Source organism: Bison bison, unplaced genomic scaffold (genome assembly GCF_000754665.1).
Source record: "Bison bison bison isolate TAMUID 2011002044 unplaced genomic scaffold, Bison_UMD1.0 scf7180017864163, whole genome shotgun sequence".
Taxonomy (NCBI): domain Eukaryota; kingdom Metazoa; phylum Chordata; class Mammalia; order Artiodactyla; family Bovidae; genus Bison; species Bison bison.
In genome coordinates this window covers 10,731,107-10,745,275 of record NW_011494735.1, presented here as the reverse complement: position 1 = coordinate 10,745,275, position 14,169 = coordinate 10,731,107, and the positions used below count along the sequence as shown (strand labels likewise).

The 14,169-nt window shown below is 33.7% G+C and overlaps 1 protein-coding gene across 3 annotated transcripts in view; it reads left to right on the top strand.

The window, feature by feature from the left end:
- The window catches only part of USP15 (ubiquitin specific peptidase 15), a 136,698-nt gene extending 127,463 nt beyond the window's left edge, over nt 1–9,235 (top strand). For all 3 annotated transcript variants that reach the window (XM_010841605.1, XM_010841604.1, XM_010841606.1), the window contains 2 exons: nt 3,499–3,587; nt 7,272–9,235. In XM_010841605.1, coding sequence (XP_010839907.1) covers nt 3,499–3,587; nt 7,272–7,454 — 272 coding nt within the window. In that variant the 3' untranslated portion in view covers nt 7,455–9,235. The remainder of the gene's footprint in view (nt 1–3,498; nt 3,588–7,271) is intronic.
- The last annotated feature ends 4,934 nt before the right edge of the window (nt 9,236–14,169 follow it).

Sequence of the window (14,169 nt, the reverse complement as noted above, 5' to 3'; positions counted from 1 at the left end):
AGAGGCAGGTCAGGTGGTCTGGTATTCCCATCTCTTTCAGAATTGTCCACAGTTTATTGTGATCCACACAGTCAAAGGCTTTGGCATAGTCACTAAAGCAGAAATAGATGTTTTTCTGGAACTCTCTTGTTTTTTCGATGATCCAGCGGATGTTGGCAATTTGATCTTTGGTTCCTCTGTCTTTTCTAAAACCAGCTTGAACATCAGGAAGTTCACGATTCACATATTGCTGAAGCCTGGCTTGGAGAATTTTGAGCATTCCTTTACTAGCGTGTGAGATGAGTGCAATTGTGCAGTAGTTTGAGCATTCTTTGGCATTGCCTTTCTTTGGGATTGGGATGAAAACTGGCCTTTTCCAGTCCTGTGGCCACTGCTGAGTTTTCCAAATTTGCTGACATATTGAGTGCAGCATTTTCACAGCATCATCATTCAGGCTTTGAAATAGCTCCACTGGAATTCCATCATCTCCACTAGCTTTGTTCGTAATGATGCTTTCTAAGGCCCATTTGACTTCACATTCCAGGATGTCTGTCTCTAGATGAGTGATCATACCATCATGATTATCTGGGTTGTGAAGATCTTTTTTGTACAGTTCTTCTGTGTATTCTTGCCTCCTCTTAATATCTTCTGCTTCTGTTAGGTCCATACCATTTCTGTCCTTTATCGAGCCCATCTTTGCATGAAATGTTCCCTTGGTATCTCTAATTTTCTTGAAGACATCTCTGGTCTTTCCCATTCTATTGTTTTCCTCTATTTCTTTGCACTAATCATTGAGGAAGGCTTTCTTATCTCTCCTTGCTATTCTTTGGAACTCTGCATTCAAATGGCTATATCTTTCTTTTCTCCTCTCCTTTTCGCTTCTCTTCCTTTCACAGCTATTTGTAAGGCCTCCTCAGACAGCCATTTTGCTTTTTTTCATTTCTTTTTCTTGGGGATGTTCTTGATCCCTCTCTCCTGCACAGTGTCATGAACCTCTGTCCATAGTTCATCAGGCACTCTATCAGATCTAGGCCCTTAAATCTGTTTCTCAATCCACTGTATAATCATAAGGGATTTGATTTAGGTCATACCTGAATGGTCTAGTGGTTTTCCCCACTTTCTTCAATTTAAGTCTGAATTTGGAATCAAGATTATGACCTAGTCTAATGAAACAGGCTAGGACATTTTACTGTTTTATGTTTCCTGAAGCAGCTAGTATAATATAAGAATTAACTAGTAAGAAAGTTTCGTAGAATTCATCCAATAAAACTATTTGGACTTCTCAGGCATAAATTATTCTATTTATGTCATGTTTATTGATTTTCTTTTTGCAGAATGTGTACATATTGACATTCTCCATTTTTCTTAAAATGTGTATTTCCCAATTTATTTGAGAATAGTTGTTTATAATACTCTTATGCTATATTTTTTGGTCCCTTGTTCTTTTCTGTCTTTTGAAAGAATTAGACTTTCTATTGTATTATGTTTTTGTTTTTTTTTTTATTATACATGGTATGTCTTCTATCTTGTTGATTTCTTCTCTTCTCCTTGGTATGTTTTTCCTCTTGTTACTTTGAGTTTGCTCTGTTATTCCTTTGGTTTCTTAGGTTGCATCCTTAACTTTGTTTTCATTCTTTTCCCTCTGTTGAAGGCTATAATTAAAGCTATAAGTTTTCCTTTAAATACTCTATCACTGTTACATAAATTTTTAAATGTAGTCTTCTTTTTCTTTGAATTCTGTGTATGTTTTTAGTTTCCTGTATAATTTTCTGAATATCACAAGATTGTCTCATGTGCTTTTTCAAGTATATATTTTTTGTAAAGCTCTCCTTTTTTTTCTTAATTTTATTTTATAGTAATTAGGGCCATTATCTATATTAACCTTAGGAGTTTATTAAGGCTTTCATGTAGCTTGATACATGGACTGCTTCTTAAATGTTTATGTACTTTAAAAGCACATGTATTCCCCATTCAAACATAGAGTTCTCTGTTTCTATTACAGTTAATCTTATTAGTTTTATTTAAATCACAACTATTTCTGGTTATTTTTGATGTTCATTCTTTTTCTGGGATGAATTTGTCAGGACTACTACTAAAATGATTTATCTGTTTCATCTAACAGTTTTATTAGTTGTTTTGCATTATTAGTTGCATTTATGTTTAAAATGGATAGCTCTTCTTTTATCTATTCTTTTTTACCTGAGTTTGATACTCATTTTTCATTTTGTCTTTTTCTCAGAATTACAAATATTAGTTTAGCTTTCTTTTGATACCATCATTTAGTTTGCAAACTCTGTGTGCCTTTTTGTTAGATGTGTCTCTTTTTTTTTTTCTTTTTTTTTGAAATTGCTCAGTCGTGTCCGACTCTCTGTGACCCCATGGACTATACAGTCTATGGACTTCTCCAGGCCAGAATACTGGAGTGAGTTGCCTTTCCCTTCTCAAGGGGATCTTCCCAACCCAGGGTTTGAACCCAGGTCTGCGGCATTGCAGGTGGATTCTTTACCAGATAAGACACCAGGGAAGCCCAATATTATTGTTCAGTCTTGTCCTTTTAGTGTCAGACTTATTGGTCTGAAAATATGTTTCTTTAAATTTGTGAATGTGGTGGACTTGATTTCAGATTGACAAATTTACAACCCATAATGGGCTTCACTCAGAAGAATAATTTTAAGAGGAGTAGAACTATTTAGAAGACAAAATCTGTAGTGTCACTTTTTAAAAGTTATGACAGCAGATAATTGTTATGAGTACATTTTGCAGCTTTGTTTCTAGTTATTGGGTAGTTTATACAAAGTATGAGATAGGAAAAGTGGGCATTTTTTTAACTTAATGATAAAGCGAATCTTTAAAATTTGTGCAGATTAATTGATCGCTTTTTACATTTCTCTTGCCCTGTACTTTTGTTGAAGACTGGAAATGATTCTGATGTAAAAAAAGACAAAACAATACAGATCAATGAGTTATAGTATTGTTGAAAAAATATTGGTCATAGAAAATTTAAACTTACACTTGAAAATTCAAACTTTGGAATCATAAACAGAGCTGAGTTTAAATCCTAACTCTGCTGCCTAACAGCTATACTCTTGGACAAATTAAACTTCTCCTGATGCCTCACTTTCCTCATCTGTAAAATTAGAAGAATAGTAATGATAATACCTTCTTTATGAAATAATACAGCACTGGGCCTGATACAAATGCTAATCACCATTTATTGTCATTAGTATTGTTATTCTTTGTATTAAAAAAATAATAAATATGCCCTGTATGTTCCTGGGATTAAAAAAAAAAAAAAGTATAGATAGAAAGTATCATAGACTTCCAGATTATAGAAAATTATTCTGAAAACCTTTAAACATTGGAATCAGTTGAATATACGATAGATTGGCCTAATGTAGATGATTATCATGTAATTTTAATAGGTATTCCTTATATAGACAATTTTAAAGTCATGAGGGTTCCCTCCCAGAAAACCACAGATCATTTAAGTGATAGAAGTGATTGTATTTTTTTCATTAGATACTGCTTTCGCAAAAAATAAAGATGATGGAAAATGGTACTACTTTGATGATAGTAGTGTCTCAACTGCGTCTGAAGACCAGATTGTGGTAAGTATGTCTTTTAATCTTGAAGATCAAGGAATCCATTGTTTTAAAAGGGGCCCATGGAGCACTATAGTCTATATTCTAGCAGTTCTAATAGTTGAGGGACTCGTTCTTATTTAAAGATAACATAAAATTGTCCTTTTAAGTGGAGATCTGTCTTCTAAATTTGTCCACTAGCAGAAGCATAAGTTGAACATGAAAACTTTTCTGGTAGTTTTCAACATGAAAACTGGACTTTTCTAATGAAAATATTAAATTCTCCCCTGAACAATAGGCTCAGACATTCTAGACATTGGCTAAAGTCAGAATGCTAAAATAGAAAAATAAAAAACTTTTAAGGGCCTTACCATACCTGAGATATTTAAAGAAAAGTCTTATCCTTTATGACAATTACATATTCAAAGTCTCGAAATGATATAATTAGGTAAAACAAATTACAAAATTTTCAGAATTAACCCTGTGTATTTGTCTGATGTTTTCTGAATAGTAGAAAAATTAGGAAGTTACATCTGCTCACACTTGCATCAGCTTGTCAGCCATAGCTGGAGCAAAAATAGTGGCATTTGCTTTGTTTCCTGTCAAAGCACATTTTTATTATCAAATATTGATTGACAGTGTTGGTTTAGTTACTAAATCATGTCCAACTCTTATGGACTGTAGCCTGCCAGGCTCCTCATTTTCGAGGCAAGAATACTGGAGTGGGTTGCCATTTCCTTCTCCAGGGGTCTTCCTGACCCAGGGATCAAACTCGTGCCTCCTAGATTATAGATGGTCTCCTGCTCTGCAGGTGGATTCTTTATTGCTGAGCCACCAGGGTAGCCTCTATTGATTGATGAATAGATGACAGGTGACTAATAATGTTCTAAGAAGAAAACTAAGGCTTGCTTGATAAGAATTTATTATTCTATAAATTTTGCCTTTATAAATTTTGCTTATTGATCACAGTATTTACAATGAATGAGAAATGTAGTATTTCCTCATGCAATGATATTTCCTATACAGAGGTTTTCTGTTGATGTGGGGAGCACTGATTGCTTTACTTTATTTCCCAGTTTAAATTATGTATTCCTTGAGGGCAGAGACTAGCTTTTTGTTTTGTTTTAGTTTATAATGCTTTAAAAGTCAGTTTAATAAATTAATAAACTTCTGAGCCCAGTTACTGGCATAGTTTTAATCAGTTATTGTATACATAGATATGAAGTTATTTTGAGTTGTTTATAGATGTTTTATATCTTTATCACCTGTTTGTACACATGATTTATATACATACATATCATTGCTTATCTCCCTATAGCTACAGCAAAGAACAAAAAGAGACTTTTGAAGTCTTAGTATTTTTTAAAATGTGTTTATGCTTAAGTTAACTACATTTTTGTCGTATATTTAGACTTCTAATTTTATATCATATCCCTCATTTTTCAGTTCTGTTCTCTTCTTTAGTCTCCCAACCAAAACCCTTAAGTTGCCTACTTCCTCCTTCAAAGTCTATTTGACAACACTGCCCTAATATTGCTTTCAGATAAATATCTTGTTTATATACCGTATGTGAATTTGATGTTACCTTACATTTTAACAGTAATAATTCTTCATTTAGTCAACAAGTGTTTGAATACATTCTATATATAACACTATTCTACACAAGGTTGAAAGTGAAAGTGTTAATCGTTTAGTCCTGTAGCTCACCAGGCTCCTCTGTACGTGGGACTTCCCAGGCAACAATATTGGAGTGGGTAGCGGTAGCCATTCATCCAGAGTATCTTCCTGACCCAGGGTTTGAACCTGAGTCTCCTGCATTATGGGCAGATTCTTTACCATCTGAGCCACCAGGGAAGCCAAAAAAGACAGCTATCTCTAATGTCAAGAAGCTTACAATCTATAGGTGACAGAGACATGAATTGACAATTGTATATGATAATTACTGTTAAATATCTTGACTGTATAGATTGAGGCAGCTGTCTCAACTAGTTGGAGTGTAAGGAAACAGAACCAGTGCAGGGAGTGTTTGATCTGAGTCTGCAAATATGAATAGTGGTAAATTAGACAAAATAACCAAAACCAAAGATATTCTTAGCAAAAAGAACAGTAGCTATGAAAGCAAGGAGGTGTGGCAGAATATACCATTTAGCTAAGGGAACAGCAAATAATTTGGTGTTACTGAAACAAAAGACTTGTTAGGAATGTGGAGCAAAAATTAGACTGGGGCTAAACTTGGCACTCAGATCATGAAAGATGAGTTCTTCGTTGTTTTGATCTTTTCTTAAAGTCTGTAAGAAGTATTGGGTGGTTGTTAACTAACAGAAGAACATTATTAAATTTCCATCTTAACATGTCTTGAGAACACTTTAGAAGACAGATTGGAGGGCACCCAGTAAAGAAGCCCAAAGGCCATTATTCAGCCTCCAGAGGAAAGGAGGCTGTCCTGAAATTTAAGCCACAAGATTTTCTAAAGTTAAATCAGTGGTAATAAGTATATAGACAGGGGAGAATGGATTTGTGAGCTCTTTAATGGATAGAAATACTAGAACTTGATTAAGATGACATGTAAATATAGAGGGGGGAGGGAGATGATGACTCGTACTTTGACATTTACAAAGATAGTGAATAAGAAAATTTGCTGTGAAATTGATACCTGTATAATAGCTCTGTGGAAATTTCCATTAGGTAGTTGGACTAATTGGACTAGAGTTCAGGGGTGAGAACTGGCTTAAGTTATGAATTTGAATTGTCTGTTCTAGGTAGCAGTTAAAACCATAGGTTTGAATGAGTCACCTATGGGAAGATACCTATTCAGAAGAGCAGTGAGCTGAGGACTGAAAACATGATTTTTTTTTTTTTTTTTTACTTTAAGTCAGGATTTAATGAGCCCATAGGAAAATCAGAAGAAACTGTAGAGATGAAGCATCTAAGGAAAAGTAGTATAACAGAAGCCAAAAATGCTTTAATGCAGGAGGAGGAGTAAAGCATTAAATGCCACCGAAAGATTGGCTAAAAAAGGCACCCATTTAATTTGTTTATAAGAGGGTTTTGAGCCTGGTGAAAGGCATTTCATTACAGTGGTTGCAGCAATCACATTGATTGAGGAGTGTGCATGAGAGTAAATGATGAATATTAGATTTTCTATAGACCCCAGCCTGGCTGCGAGGAAGAGTAAGAGGTATATGGCAGCTAGAAAAGGAATGGAGAGGAATTTATGAGGGAGAAGACTTAAGTATTTTTTATGCCAAAAAAGTCCAGTAGATAAGAACTCATTAAAGTTACACAGTGATGATTGATGGAGCAGTATCCTTAAGATGGTAAGAAAAGTTGGAATCTAGAACAAATACAGAATGAAGCTATTACTATTAGAAAGACACTTGCTTTGTCCTTAGAGACAAGAGGAAAGAAGGCATAGAATTCTATTTCATGTTAGAGTAAGAAGGTGAATCTGTGATATGGTTGCATTGTGATTTATCTGTCCAGCTAACTTAGAAGAGAATAAATGTTAAATCCAGTGACCATTCTTCCTTTATAGATAGAAGTCATACTATTGATATAGTTAATAAATTTTAGTAACCTCCATTGACCATGTGTGGTGTTCTTGATTTATATCCTATCACCAAAATTGGTTATCAGCTAAAAATTCATTCTATATTTAATGTGATCTTTGAGAATCATAACCATTATAATATTCTTTGTTTGTTTTAACAGTCCAAAGCAGCATATGTACTCTTCTACCAGAGACAAGACACTTTCAGTGGAACTGGCTTTTTCCCCCTTGACCGAGAAACTAAAGGTGCTTCAGCTGCCACAGGCATCCCATTAGAAAGTGATGAAGATAGCAATGATAATGACAATGATATAGAAAACGAGAACTGTATGCACACTAACTAATGAAAGTCCTAGAAGCCATAAAAGAGAGACTTTCCTGCTGGTGGTATCTATTGAAATGATGAAGTTACCCACCACATTAAACAAAAGTCTGAGATGGGGAGTTTCAGATCACTGAATGTAAATCCTTTATCAGATTTTAACTTGTGCAGTACTTGAAGTGAAACACAATGAAAACTTTAACATAAATTGTCTCTTAATACATTTACAGTCTTGTATTTACAAGCTAAATATATATAGGAAATCACAAATAAATCCCTTTTAAGTTTGCTGCTGTTTTGATGAATTACGTTTTCTTTAATTTTTTGGATGTGAGTTAATTGATGACAAATGTTAAATTTGTGGATGTTGGTCATTTATTTTGCTCAGATAATAACTGCAAGAAACCTATGGCTGAACTTAGTTCTTGGATAATCTCGTTCATGTGCATTAGGCTGCCACATATACTACTATGATAATGAGCTGCAGTATCAATGTGGCATAAATACTGCAGTAGTATTCTTGGAAAACCAAATTTCCAAGTCTTTACCTGGAATCAGTGTGGGCCTGTTATAAAACTAAATCATGATACAAGAAGCAGTCTTGAAAAAGTTATTTCCTTTTGTAGTACCATAAAAAAACAGAATATTATGTTCATCTTACTACTACTGTGGAAACAGGTTCTAGATTTCACACTTCATCGAAAGTCACTTTTCAGTTAAATGTAAGTATTTTTCACTGCTGTTGGGATCTATTCCTTAGATATTCAAATTCTTTTTTACTTACTTTAAATTTAAAATGCATATCTTTAAATCTGGTGTTGGTCCAAAATTAAAATTTTGGCTGTCTGTTTTTCTCTACCCCATTTTTTAGTAATTTGGCAACTTTTAGCTCTCCCAAGTATTGTAATATAAAGACAAATTTAATAGTATTCTGTATCCATAGTAATGATTGCATCAAGCTTAGGTGAGAAATTTTTTTCTGGCCTTTAAATTACTAATGGACAATTGGCTTTAAAGGTAGGTCTGTTAACTTTCTTTGTGTGTTCCTGATGGAATTCACCATAGCCTTACAGCTTTTCTCAGAAGGGAACTTGTTACAAGAGAATTGGCATTGCATGTTCCAGAGTCAGAACCTGTACAGTATATATAACATACAAACCTTGAAGTTGATTTTAGTTCACCACATTCAAGGATCCAGGATGCCAAAAATATGTGTGAACATTTGAAACATTTTTCATTTGCTGCTTTTTCCCCTTCGATCTAGTTGAAAGAATGTATTGTCAATTGGCATATAATACTGCCTTTAATAGAAAATAAATGCTGGGGCACGTTTCACATATCGACTACCTGAGAAATTGCTATGTGTCCCACTATTAGTAAAGCAAAAAGTATAATGTTCTTCACTTGAACTAATCAAATACAATAGATTATAAATTGTGTATTGTAAATAAAAGTTCACTCTGTGAGTGCACATTTTGGTAAATTATTTATTTATGTTAGCATTTAAACGTGAAAGAAAAATGCATTTAACCAGGATAAATGAGGTATGTTGATCATGGCTTTGCTTTATACCTTAATATTAAAGCTGGTTTTTCATCCTGGTATTTTTAAAGCTGTTTTGCGTTTTTCCTTTTTATCCTTTCCTTTTCTTTTTCTTTCTTTCTTTCTTTTTTTTTTTTAATGTAAACTAACCTCCTGCATGACAGAGGTTAAAATTTTGTCTGCACTTGAGTTCACTTGAGTTTACATTTGAAATGTGCATGTTTATTTATACAGATTTCAATAAAGCTATTCAAGGCCTTATTTAGTCTTTTATTTCTTACTCTGAATCTTTTAATAAAAGTCCCCTATTTTATGGTCAGTGACCATATGCTCTACTTTTTAGTTATATAGTTAAAAATAGAAAGGAAAACATGTCGTAGTGAGGTAAATCTTCCTGTTAAGGACATGTTTTAAAGTTGACTTTTTCAGTTTAAATATTCATTGAGCAACTGTTTGTATACCAATTAGAGTCTTGAGATTTAGCAGTAAACAATATCCCTGCACCCAGAGAGCTTGCAGGCTTTCTCCTATCTACCAACTAGTAAACTTTATTTCCATTTTTCTGAGGTTTAAAGAAAAGACAATTTTTTTTTTTATAGCTCTAGACTAGTTTCTACCCTAATTGTGTGTTTTTAAAAAGAAAACGATGTTAATAAAATTACTGAATTTGTCAAAATCAAATGGCATTTTCTGCTGCAAAAAATAAACTCTTAAAAATAGTGCAAAGGGTATTCCATACTCTAAAAGTAGGTATCTGTACGTAGTACAGGGTCATAGGAATATATCCAGTCTAGAATTCTGCTTCTAGCCTAGATACTTAGTAATCATGTGACTTTAAATTTAATCTCTCCTGGTCTGTCTCTTCACCTGTAAAATAATGATGATAATAATAATAGCATTTATTCAGCACTTACCAGAGACCAGATACTATATAAAAGTTAGATGTTTTATCTCATATAATTCCCCAATAGCTATGAGGTAGGGACATCAATCCTCCCCATTTCTCATATGGAGAAACAAGGATACAAAGCAGTTCACACAGTTGCTATGTGGTGGATATTATGTGATGGCCAATATTCTATCCTCAGATGTATGTACTACCTCCCACTAGATTTAGTGTCTGACTCACAGGATTGTTTGGAGCTCAAACAAGATAATGTGTTTTATAGAAAGTGCTTTGTAAACTGTAGTATACTCACTACTGATTTTTTCAGTCTACATAGAAAGTCATCTTGAAGTCTTATAACTTTGCTCCCAAAAGTATCTTCAGGTGACTATTTGAGAATTGAATAAGAAAAATACCAGCTGGAATATGGACTCACCATTCCCCTTTGAAATTAACTTCATTCAACTCACATACATTTATTACAATTTTAATTAAATTTTAAATATTAATATAATGACTTTTCCCAAATGCAACCCTGATTCTCAGGACTTTTTTCATTCACCTGTGACTTGGTTTTAATTAATGTCTGTGAAAAAGCTGTAGCCTGATGCTTTACTTAAATCTCTTGCTTACTCTTATAATCTGTGTTCTTTTAGTGGTCCTATGTTTGTCCTTGCTTTTCCAGCAACTAGATATAAAGCCACACAAAACATTGATTGGGGCATGAAAAAAATTAGTTAAAGGCCAAAACCATTGATACAGTATAAGGCAGTACTTTTTCACCGGTTAATTTCCGAGGTGGGGACATCTTATGAGAAATAAGCCTGGAGACTAAGATAAAGACCTGTAGTCTCCTTCGGTGGCTTACAAAAGTGGGGAAGAGGGGAGGGTTTCTAGGGGTGGGGAGCATGCTAGTAGGAACCTTTTATCCTAGAGAATGTACTATTTCTTGACAGTATCACTGGGGCATGGTGATAATAAGAAGTAAGTCAACTTTTAGTCTGTTTTACTCTCTTTAAGTATTTGCAGACAATCCATTTCATTACTGCCTGCTTCCTATCCTCCCTACTTGTATGTATGCTTCTGATCTTTGCTTGTGCGGTATAGATGAGCATGTTCTCTCCAGGTTAATGTTTAAAAATGTGGAAGATTCTTGTATAGTAGGAAGGAAACAGAAGTCTTTAAATTCTCAGAAGGAAAGGAAAATAAATTTCTACATGATTTAATAACATGATAAAATAAATTTTATTTCTGAAGCCAAAGAAAAATAGTGAAAATCTTTGTTCATATTTTCTACTCTACAATAAAATAATTATTAAAATTTTATTTGAAACAGCTTCTCTTGAAAAAATACTTATGTTCATAACTCACAAGTACTTTTTTTTAAGTGCCAGAGGATAAAGAAAGGGAGAAAGAGAGTGTATTTATAGTCTTGCTGACTAACACATTAAGTTGCAGAGCTGTATACTCTATGGTTTCATTATCAGATTTTTTAAAAATAAATATGCATAATTTTTCTCATAAACATTCTAAGTTTGGGGCATTTTAATTCAATATGTATGTTTATGTTTAATTCTTATTTACTGCATATTAAAGCAAAAGAATTTTGAAGTAGCTCAGATAACACTTTTATTTAAAACTGGATTAAGTATATTCAAATTTTTATCTACATAGAGTAGGTTTTTAAATATTAGAATTGGAAAGATAAAATGTTTATGGTAAGAATTCAGATATTAATCAAGCTTTATTTGAACTGATGATGGGGTAAAGAATTTTTAAATGGATATAAAACAGACAGTACAAAAATTATTTTTGGCAAATATGTGCATTGGGAAACGTATTCACCCTACATCATACCTTGGTCTAATTATAACCTGCTCTACCTTGGGAAGCCTGGAAATTGCCAAGATAGTGAAAGGAAAAGACTGAGTTATTAAGAGAATCTAGAAAGGGGAGAAACCATTCAGGGAAAATCAAGAGTTGACATAATGTTGTGATCTAGAGTCTTAAAGGATAGATAGAAAAAATCAGCCAAATGGACTTGGATTTTTTTTCCTAGAAATGCATGTTAAACATGATTATACAAAGCAGCTAAAAATACAGCTATCTCTTTGGAAATTGTTCTTTTAAATGGAAATGCTGTAAAAAAAAATAAGATTGCACATTTTCAATATGCACAAAATCAAATATTTTAAATGTTTAAATTGTTTTGGTAATTAACTGTTCATCTGTAGAAAATCATGGTTGAAGTTGGTGCTCACTTGCTCAGTTTTCCCTCATATCAGGAACTTATAGCTTGTTTTATATAGTTTGATGAAACAAAATAGTTTCATTTGCTGTGACTTTCAAGTCCGTTGCTAGCTGGAGTTAAATCTACATACATAAAAGTAAAACAATAAATATGGAAACATCCCAACAGTCTTTTCCCATAATGTGTATTCTTCCATTTTTCTCGGTAGTGACAAATTCTTTACATTTCCCAAACTGTTGTTTTAAGCCTTGACTATGACTTTGTATTTTAACTAATAGTTAAAACCTTGCAGGGTTTTGAAACTCTATAACATCTCAAATGAAGTTTCTTATTAAAACGTATTTTGCTTTTCTTTTAGAATTTCTGAAGGAATATTGTAGGTTAACAAGCATTGTAGCTCCTCATTCCTCCTCTGCTCATTTACTGTTAGGTATGCTAGGTTTTGGATAGTTCAGACTCGTACTAGAGTGTTCTGCTTATTCCGGCCTTACATGTATGCCTTCACTCCTTCATCTGGCCTGCTTTCTTCTCACCTTGAGTTCTTTCTGTAATGAAAGTGAAAAGTGTTAATTACTCAGTCGTGTCTGACTCTGTGACCCCATGGACCGCAGGCCACCAGGCTCCTCTGTCCATGGAATTCTCCAGCCAAGAATACTGGAGTGGGTAAGTAGCGATGTATTTCATTGTCTCTAGTGAAAAGTGTATTCATTTTTCTTTCATTTTCTCATATCACTAGAGAATATTCGTACCTATATTCATATCTTTTCATTATATGAAGTGGGCAACGTTTAAACTCCCTTGAGTTCATAAGAATTAATCCCATCATGACCTTTTAACTCATTTCCTAAAGAAGTTTTAGATGTTCAGATCATTGTTCATTCTCTGAGCTCCCTGATACCTGTAGTGAATTATCGGTGTTCTGAAAACTCTTCAAGACGAAACATCCTACAAGCATCTAGGGTAGGGATTTTAGGGATTGCCCTCATTTAATAAAACCAATTGGGGGCAGGAGGAGAAGGGAACGACAGAGGATGAGATGGCTGGATGACATCACCGACTCGATGGACATGAGTCTGAGTGAACTCTGGGAGTTGGCGATGGACAGGGAGGCCTGGCATGCTGTGATTCATGGGGTCGCAAAGAGTCGGACACGACTGAGTGACTGAACTGAACTGATAGAGAAATAGTCCTTTTTTTAAAATTAGAAGAATGCCTATAGGATTCAAATATTGAGTGACTAGTAAGATAAAACTCAATTTATAGAACAGTTACATTCAACTTTGTACCATATATCTATTGTGTGAGTTGAGGTAATATTGCAAATTCAAATAGTAACCAATAATCACAGATACTTGGCTATGATGTTTGTTGGGAGACAGTGTAGAAAACATTCTGTATTTAGAACCATTCACCACAGCTGACTCTAAAGTCATTAGTTCTCAACCATAAAATAATAGTTTCTTGTAGCAATTAATGGATATAAAGGTATAAACTTTGAGATTTTGCAGAATAAGGCAATATTTTCTATTATGGGCAACTAGAATGCTCTGTCATTGCTCATGAAAGACTTCTTCAATGGAAGGCATAAATCCAACTTTTGAAGTCATTGTTACTTATTTTTAGCAAAAGAATAGTAGGATGGGTCAAATTAATATTTGTTTTTTCCTTTTTTTTTTTTTTTTTTAATGTTCTCCTAACTCCTCTAAAAAGACTTGGAGCAGAAGTCTTAGTGTGATGGTAAGCTTGAAGATTAAAATTTCATTGTGGATACTAGAATCCAGTTACATACTAACCAGTAGGATTTTTAAAGCTACTTATGAGCATAACCATTTTACAATAGAACATTTTTCTCTGCCTTCAGCAGTCATGGATTATGATGTCTTTTTTCCTCAATTTAATTAGTATCTAAAATCATTTGAGTAAAGATAATCAAACTCCAATAGTTGTGACTTTTATTGCTCAGATATATTTATGTACAATTAAAAATAATTTAACCAGTATTAAGTAACTCTGCATGTCATGGCAGACTAAGATACAGCATCTCCTTGTTTGAAAATA